The sequence below is a fragment of the Lipophrys pholis genome, assembly GCF_963383615.2.
Source record: "Lipophrys pholis genome assembly, chromosome: 23".
In the NCBI taxonomy this organism is placed as follows: Eukaryota; Metazoa; Chordata; class Actinopteri; order Blenniiformes; family Blenniidae; genus Lipophrys; species Lipophrys pholis.
Window position 1 is genome coordinate 10,332,266 of NC_137645.1, and position 9,555 is coordinate 10,341,820.

Sequence of the window (9,555 nt, forward strand, 5' to 3'; positions counted from 1 at the left end):
ACAGCCTCGCTACCGGAAGGCTTTTTTTTTTTTCTTCTTCTTCTTCTTTGATATCGAGTCAAACTGAGAGTCGAGAAACTTTACAAACAATTACCATCACAGGATCGGGGGGGGGAGGGAGCGACAGGTAAAACGACATGTCTTCTACACATTTCTAAATATTCTTGTTTGGTCTTTTCTATAAAGTTCATCACTGATTTTTTTTAGATTTTATCTCCCTTACAGGACCTCTCATCCCTGAACCAAATCCATTCCAACACATTTACCGAATATACCACAAGACGCTCGTTGCAGAGCGGCGTTTGCGTGCCTTATTCATGTCGTAATCTTTCCCCCTTATATTCAACAGGAATTCAGTTCGGATCCAGATTATGTTCTAATCTCGCGCCATCTCCCGGGTGTTTGAAAAAACTGGGACATTTCTCTGTGTTTGGGCCACGCATTTACACATGGACAAATGTCTCCGCTTGTGTCTAAAAGGGGGGGGGGGGGGGGTAGGCGGATATTTACGTCACAACTCGTGACATAGTGTTTTTTTTCCCAGGGTTCATGGCTTCATGCTTCTCGTTACACTGCCCCCTATAGGCTTGGCATGCTCACAGCAGCTCTGAACCAGCTGTATATGTGTGTCTGTGTCAATGATTTATTTTTCTTTTAAAGGTAGAAGGAGAAATATTAGTTTTTGTAAAACCCAGGTACGTGTAAACGCGGCCTAAAGCTTTGAAATCAACTCCTTTTCTCAATTGCGACAGCTCCTAGGTATCGGGACCGGCACCGGTTTGGCCGATCGCTCGATATACCGGTACATCAGCCGGCATTTCTAGGGGCTTCCGGGGTTCTGTGTGGGTCGGGCTATTCGGTTTTCTCACACATCGCCGACGACCTGACGAGGTATTTAACTTCGGTTTGACTCTCGACAGGCAGGAAATTCAATCCCATTGACGATAATGAGCTTTGCGGAGGCTCGAGCAGGAGAACCGGACGCCGGAACGGACTCCGAACACGGTACAAGACGCGCAAACTGGCATCTGACAAGAGAGCCGGAAACACACAGGAAGAGGGGAAACGATGAGGCACAGCTGGCGGCAGTCCGGGGTGGGAGGCGTGGAGGGCGGAGCCTAGAGACACCAAGACACCAGACATAAAGGAAAATTGTGTTTAAACCAGAGGGAAGAGAGAAAAAAACCTGAAGTTCTCTTCAGCATTTCAAACTAAAACAAGTTTTTTTTTAAGATTGTTTTTTTTTTTTGAGAATGATAATGAGGTAGTTTTAAAAACTGTTGAAATGTTGGGAATACAGAAGGAAAATGACCTTTTTGTCAACTAATGTTTTCAGTGAAAACATTTTGTTTTTGTGTTTTGCTTCACATTTATCAAAGTTCTGAAAAAAACCCAGTCTTTTTTACACAGAAACGGTGAAAACAGTGTAGTTAGTATGTCAAGCCACTAGTTGGCGCTGTCATTTGTAATGAAAGCACATGCACGAGCATGTGCAGAGGAACTGTCTACTACAGTAAACATGCGCAGTAGCAGAAAAGTTAGTTTTTTCACCCGTTTCCATGGAAACGGAGTCGGAGCACTTCACCTTGGAAGCCATTTTCAAAAAGACCCGAGCGCCGTTGTCGTGCAAACGGACCCATAAAACAAAGCGAAAGGTTTCTACTTTAGTCGAAAAACACTGCCGCTGCCAAACTGTACACGGATATCAGCTGCAATCGAATGAAAGCTGGAACTTGTGAAGACGGAGTCTGAAAACGGAAGCAAGCAGACATTGTTGACGAGGACTTTGCTTTTTGACGATCAGACGCTTTCCGGACCCTTGACTATCCGTCCTTCGCTGGCGGGGTCAACCAGAGGCGGAGCAAGTCCGCGACTCCAATCGAAGCTATTCTTGACTGTGTGTAACCAGAATACATCCGGTGGGTGAAAATAGTCATATATGCACGTATGCAGGAAGAAAACAAGATCATTTGTTGTGGCTTGGAAACAGAAAAATAAAAGAGCAGCTAATCCCTGCGGGGGGGGTGGGGGGGGGGGGATAAACAAGCATTCTATCTTGGCTAATGAAAGTAAAGTCTAGTGATCTATGCCCCCCTCACCACAGAGTGAACTCTCCTTTGCGTTTGATGCGTCACTTCTCCCAGTGGTTATAGCGGTAATAGCGTTCCATGTTGGTAGGACGCCATTAGTCCTTTATTTTCTGGGGGAGAGGGACTCGTGTCCATTTGCGCATAGATTACTGTACGGTGGCTCAGTAGAATCCTCTCAAACTGACTTCATGAAGGGTATCGGACTCTCCCATCGGCGCCACACGAAGTGATTTTAGGAGTTTAACCCTCCTGCTTTGATTCCACGTCCCCCCCCCCCCCCCCCCGCCCCCCTTTTACAGGATAGACCGCCCTTAATACGATTACCCGGCTTCAGACTTTACGATAATTCAATGCATCTAATTTCCACTCGGCGGCATGGATGCCACATCCGCTTATTGTCGCTCGCTTACATACTAGAGGGGAGCACAAGAGTTGACTTATTACCACACAATGCCGGCTAAGTGGGAAATCTCTTTGGACATGGCAGCCCCACCATACGCTAGATTTAATTCGATTTTCTGTTCGGGCTTTGGTTTAAGTGCTTTTAAAGTTTCTCGTCCCGCGTCGGGAGGGCGAGAGGGCAGCTGTGGCTTTGACTTGATTTGCTCTTTCAACAAGAAAAAAAAAGAGGGGGTGGGGTGGGGGTGGGGGGGTGGGGTGAAATAAGCTGCGATTTGGTGGGGCAGGGTAGGGGTGGAAAGGGTGTGGGGGGGTATAAAAATAAATAAATGCACTTAGAGTAACGCGGCAGCATTAGCAGGCTGGAGTACGCGGTGCAAAACTGGATTAGAGCCTAATCCCACAGGGAAATTCATTTCTTTCAATGCAGATCTCTTGTAAAAAGTTGTGTTTTCCGGGACTATAAGCTTAATCCACGGGAAGCGCTCACATCCAGGGAGTGTTTGCTTGACCTAACTCGCCTTCGTTAATACCACTTTTTTTTTTTTTTCCTTCTCTCCGCTCAACAATAGGCTGGAGGTCAACGACGGGCGCCACAGGGATGACCTCACGTTTTGAGAGATAGTTGTATTTAAAATATAAAAAAAATTCAGAAGTAAATGTAGTATAATGTCTGTCACTCAATCCACGTTGAAACGGCCCAAAAAACTCCTACTTCTTACTCTGACTGTAATTCTACGCAACTTTGTGCCTCTAATTCTGTTTTTCAGGTTTTACACACGTTCCTTTGTGTTTACAATGTTTGTTTGTGACTTTCTTTTGAAATTCCTGTCATATGTCATAGGTTTTGCTTCTTCTTGCTGCCATTTTCTCACTTTACGACCAATTTAATTCAACTTTTCTCCAGCCGGTCTTTGCTTTTAATTTAGGTCTTTAGGTCTCTTACATGTGATCGCCACTGTCTCATCCATTTATTGTGTTTTCACTGTTACATTTAAACAGTCCAAAACGTCATCAGTGCCTTTTTGTGTTGATTGTCAAATCCAGTGTTTTCCACCTGTGATTGGTTTCTCAGCTCATTTGAAGGCTAAGGAATGTACCCCCCCCCCCCATGAGAGCATCCAGGTCAACATGCAATGATTCAGATAAAGAACTTGTCCGTCAGGGAGCTTTGGGACTAGAGAGGCCAGGCTTGGAGAAAAGAGAGAGAAAACTGTGAGTGACAAATCAAATGGTTGTTGTTGGTTGAATCAGAAGACACCAAAGTGCAGAGCTGGAGAAAAAAAAAGCAAAAAAAAAAAAGCAAGCCTGCCAAGCTCTTTCCTCATCATTGTGCTGCCCTCTATGGGTCTTCTTCCATCCTCCCTTATTTTTTTATTTTTTTTTTTTATTATTTCTCTCCTCCCTCCCCACCTCCATCCACATTACCATACCCCCTTCAAGAGTATTGCACGCATTAAATTGCCTTTCCATTCCGCGCCGTGACAGTCCACAGATCCGGATGTTGACGCGTTTTCACGAGCCATTGTATTTATTTTTATTTTTTATTTTTTTTTAAATTTATTTTGACTTGTCATACCATGATAATTGTTTCATAATGCGTCCATGGCTGCAGGGTATATGCGCTGGTTTGCACCAACCGAGATTAAGTTCCACTAGTTGAAGCGTCGGTAGATAAAGCTCGTGCGCGCACGCGGGTTCTTTTTTTTTTCTTTTTTTCTTTGTCGTATGACCGACGCGGGGCTGCAGCGGGGAGATCGCCGGATCGAGTCATCCGAGGGGAAAACCTGGGGGAGCCGATCTGCAGATCCACATCTGGACGCTGAAATCTGTCAGATCTGTGCAACACACCACCGTCAGCACCATCAGCATCATCACCACCACCACCACCGGCGGCGGATAACGGGGGGGATTCGTGCCTCGGTCTCCTCCGCGCGCTCCGCCAGTGCGCATGGATGAAAGTCACAGTTAAAATGCATGCGGCAAGTCCTCCCGTCTGAATGTGGGATTACCACGCTCCCTCCACCATGCTCGAACTTTGGTTTTGGCTCTTTTTCCGAGATGACACTGCTAATTTCGTGTGGAGGAAGACGGGGGGACGCGTCTCCGCGCCGGCTGCCACATTATAATGCCACTGCGCGTTCTGGTGTATGGAGCTGAACACGGAGGAGACTTGACTTTTATTTTGATTTTGGACTGCTTTCCTTCCTTTTGCAAATCCCTCTCTCCCGTGACCGAGGAGGGAGGACGGTGAGATCCATGTTTTCAGTGAGGTTGGAGGAAAGAGACCGTGATTTTCGGGATGCTTTGGCGTTCACCGGGATCCGCACGGTAAGAGGACATGTTTTTTTTTTTTGTTTTTTTTTTCTCTCTCTCTCTCTCTCCCTTCTTCTTGTTGCATTGGCCGCATTTCGGGGAGCTGTCCGCGGTGCTGAAATCTCTTTCTCCCGCCTCCTTCCTTTGCTTTCCTCCGGCTTGAGGTGCTGAAGTTGATCCGGATTTAAGACGCTGTAGAGCAAGGTGTCTGCGGCTGCTATGGCAATAACAATCCCTGCATCCCAGTTTTCTATAACCTCCATCTGCACTCCAAGTTATCTCCATCGCGTTTATCATTATTATTTTTTTTTTTTGATGCACGATAATAAAATCAATAATATGAATGAATTGGAGGCGCACCAATTGACTGTGCGCAAACAAATGCGCGTTTTTTTGTTTTTTTATGTAGGGGGGGGGGGGGGGGGGGTAGATTCAGCGGGTCGATGTGTGTGGGGCTTTTTTTTTTTTGTGTGTGCTCTTTTAAGGCACGCGCGCAGACCAGTTGTATGTGTGTGCGCGCGTGCGTGCGTGGGGTCCGAGCACGCGCGCTCACGCGTCGGAGAGAGCGAGAGAGAGGAGAGGAGATCTGTAACCTTCTATACAGCAGATGCCATACATACTACTAGATGATAGGATTTTTCTTTTTTTTTTTTTTTTTTGTTAAAGTCGGAATGCATTTTGGATCAGAAATCCGCTTTCTGATCACTTGCTTATGTGATCAACTCCTCTCCTTTCTTTTTTCCGCCCGTGGGCAGAAGAAGGGCTGCGACTGTCGCCTCCGAGGCTGAAATTCACCCTTTCCCCCCCCCTTTTATCTCTGTTTTAAAAACGGATTTTTTTTTTTACCATGGACATCCTCTTCAAGTCGGTTCGTTTATCATGAGAGGAGGTTTTTTTTTTTTTATTTTTTTTTTTATTTTTTGTTCTTTCTTCCTTCACACACGGATCGGTTTAATCGTAGAACCAGGGAATGAAATGAGACAAAATCCTCATGCTGTGTGGACGGACGTAGAGGAGAGCAGGGAGCCGACAGTTTGCACAAGTCGCCGGGTATGCGGGGTGAGTGCGTAATCTTCATGCTTTAGGAGATAGGAGTTCATCCTTGAGATTTTAATGTTAGTTTTTTTTTTTTTTAAGGAGGAGGAGGGGGAGGGAGGCGGGGGGGGGGGGGGGGTCGTATTGAAATCCCGTTGGTACAGCATCCATCACACAAACCTTGACGATTGTTTCCCTTTTTTTCTAAAGGGTGGGGGTGGGGGGGGGTGGGGGGGGTGGGGGGGTGATTTCCCAACAATAAGTAATGATCGCATTTATCAGTCTGGCGTATGGTGGATGGAGATGATCTCTCTGTCTCTTCCTCCCCTCTGAGCTGGATTGGAATTCAGGCGAGCTATCAAAAATGCGCAGTGGCTGTCCACCGTGGGTAGTTGTGTTAACAACTTGAACGTACGACGACTGTGTGCAATGATTAGGGATCGAACTTAAACCAGAAGCCCCAAAAAAATGAATGGCAGCTTTTTTGCGGCGGTCTGCGGAGGCAACAGTCACCAACAGGCCTTTACTTCTGCTCGACTGTGTGCGGTTGTCATGCATAAGCTGAAATGTTTGCCCATCATGGACTCTGCTCTTTCTCTGGTCACTGTTTGTCTCTGCATCTCTCTCTTCTTCATTCTTTTTTTTTTTTCTTTTTGGCAAAAAATGTTTGTGACATATAAAAACAGAACCCGTGCTTTTTCTTTTTCTTGTCCTCATTTCAGATGACACCTCATACTGGTACCGCACTTGAGTGAGCTGGGGCATCCTCTCCCAGGAAACATGCATATCTGGATCCTAAAAATAATCCTTCTGATTGCATCATCTCTGAGGCTGGTTGAGATGTATGACAATTATGGGGAGATCTGCCGAAACCTGTGCACGTGCGAGGAGAAGGAAGGGATCCTGACGGTGAGCTGCGAGAACCGGGGCATCATCCGACTGACGGAGATCAGCCCGGTCCACTTCTCCATGTACCACCTCCTGCTGACGGGGAACCTCCTGAAGAAGCTGTCGCTCAACGATTTCATCAACTACACCGGGGTGACCATCCTGCACTTGGGGAACAATGACATCTCGGAGGTGGAGTCGGGCGCCTTCAACGGACTCCAGGGATTACGCAGGTTGCACCTGAACAACAACAAGATCGAAGTCCTGAGGACGACACCTTTGCGGGACTGGAGAGTTTGGAATACCTACAGATTGATTATAATTACATCACTAACATTGAGCCCAACGCGTTGAGCAAACTCCACCAGCTGACAGTGATGATTTTAAACGACAACTTGCTCTCGGCGCTGCCCCCGAACATCTTCCGGAACGTCCCCCTCACGCACTTGGACCTGAGGGGAACCGGTTGAAGATGTTCCCCTACATGGGCCTCCTGGAGCACATGGACAAAGTAGTGGAATTACAACTGGAGGAGAACCCGTGGAATTGCTCCTGCGAGCTGATCGCTCTCAAGGCCTGGCTGGAGAGCATCGCGTACACGGCCCTGGTGGGGGAGGTGGTGTGTGAGACGCCGTTCCGGCTCCACGGCCGGGACCTGGACGAGGTGTCCAAGCAGGAGCTCTGCCCGCGAAGACCCCTGGAGGACCCGGTGAGGCCTGCGCCCCCGAGCAGCACTAATGGATATTACCAGACCACGCCAGCTGCTGTCACAGCATCTGCCACCTCGTCGGCGGTTTTCAGGTCCTCTTCCAAGCCGACCAAGGGCACGCGGCAGTTTAACAGAACTAGGGTAAAGCCCACGTCGAGGATCGGCGGCAGTAACCAGTACGGCCCCATCATCGCTTTTCAGACCAAATCTCCTGTGCCTTTGGACTGCCCCACTGCCTGCACGTGCAACCTGCAGATCTCTGAAATTGGGTTAAATGTCAACTGCCAAGAGCGAAAGATTGAAAGCATTGCTGATCTAAAACCCAAGCCATACAATCCGAAAAAATGTATCTCACTGGAAATTACATCCCCGTGGTTCGGAGATCCGACTTTGTTGACGCCACCGGATTGGATTTGCTTCACCTGGGGAACAACAGGATATCCCTGATCCACGACCGGGCTTTTGGGGATTTAACCAACCTGCGTAGGCTGTATTTAAATGGTAATCTCATGGACAGGCTTACAGGCGAGATGTTTTTCGGTTTGCAGAACTTGCAATATCTTTATTTAGAGTACAACAAAATCAAGGAGGTCGACGCGGGGCACTTTCCGCTACCTCCCTAATCTCCAGCTGCTTTTCCTCAACAATAACCTCCTGAAAACTTTACCGTGGGGATCTTTCCAGCCTCTCCCTGTCGAGGCTTAACCTGCGCAACAACCATTTCCAAAACCTGCCCGTGAGCGGCGTCTTGGATCAGCTGAAGCTGCTGGTGCAGATAGACCTGTTCGAGAACCCCTGGGACTGCTCCTGCGACATCGTGGGGATGAAGATCTGGCTGGAGCAGCTCAGCGCCGGCACGGTGGTCAACGAGGTCGTGTGCGAGACGCCCAAGCGCCACGCCGGCGTGGACGTCCGCTCCATCCAGTCCGAGCACCTCTGCCCGGACTACTCCGACGCCTACGTCTCGCCGACCCCGCCGACGGAGGAGCCCATGGACGACCGGGTGGTCACCACCGACGCCCCCCAGAAGTCCAACTCCCCAGCAGCACCGTGCCGCTCTCCGTTCTCATCCTCAGCCTCCTGCTCGTTTTCATCATGTCCGTCTTTGTGGCGGCGGGGCTCTTTGTGGTTGTGATGAAAAAACGCAAGAAGTCCCAAAGCGACCGCACCAGCACCAACAATTCGGACGTCAGCTCCTTCAACCTTCAGTACAGCCTCTACAGCAACCGGTCCGGCCCCAAAGTCAAAGCCCCGGCGGGCCACGTCTACGAGTACATCCCCCACCCCATGGGCCACATGTGCAAAAATCCCATTTACAGGTCGCGCGAGGGCAACACGGTGGAGGATTACCGCGACCTCCACGAGCTCAAGGTCACGTACCGGAGTACCCCGGACGAGGAGCGGGACGGCACGATGAGGAGCCCCACGTACAGCGTCAGCACCATCGAGCCGCGGGAAAACCCCTCCCCCGTGCAGGACGCGGACCATTTCTTTAGGGGCATCCTGGAGCCGGACAAGCAGTCCCCCCCATCAGCCAATCCCGTCCCTCCCAGCGGGTGCCAATTTAGAGTACAAGTACACGGGGCCCGTGTCGTACACGTACAACCCAAACTTTGATGTCAGACGTCAGTTCTTGCACCCGGAGAGGATAAGGGAAACGGTGCTCTACGGCACGGCGCCCAGTACTGTTTACGTGGAGCCCAACAGGAACGAGTATCTGGAGCTAAAAGCGAAATTGCAGTCGGAGCCCGATTACCTCGAAGTTCTTGAGAAACAGACCACCTTTAGCCAGTTCTGATCAAACAGAATTGTTAATGTAATGAAGCATTTTCTCTCTTGACCCTCCTTGAAAAACCAGTTTCTAGGGTGCCTTGGCACAATAATGGATAAAAAAAAAAAAAAAAAAAACGAAAAACAAAAAGTCAAACGAAGGAGTTCAAGCGGGGGTGTGCCGAACAATCTTATTCTTATTTCTGAGACATGACATTACAGGAATGGATACAAGCTTTCTGAAACCTGGAGGAACAACAATTGCTTAACTGATGATGCAAAATCTATTTTTCTATCGAAGATCGAATAACACACACGCGCACACACCAATACACACAAACACACGCG

The 9,555-nt window shown here is 48.6% G+C and overlaps 1 protein-coding gene across 1 annotated transcript; it reads left to right on the top strand.

The window, feature by feature from the left end:
• Nucleotides 1-6,620: 6,620 nt before the first annotated feature.
• On the top strand, nucleotides 6,621-9,235 carry slitrk5 (SLIT and NTRK like family member 5; the record flags this gene model as incomplete). The annotated part of the gene is given in 8 exon segments (XM_080492759.1): nucleotides 6,621-6,993; nucleotides 6,996-7,181; nucleotides 7,184-7,774; nucleotides 7,777-8,030; nucleotides 8,032-8,106; nucleotides 8,108-8,471; nucleotides 8,474-8,961; nucleotides 8,963-9,235. Coding segments are annotated over 8 exon segments (2,604 nt in total).
• Nucleotides 9,236-9,555: the final 320 nt, after the last annotated feature.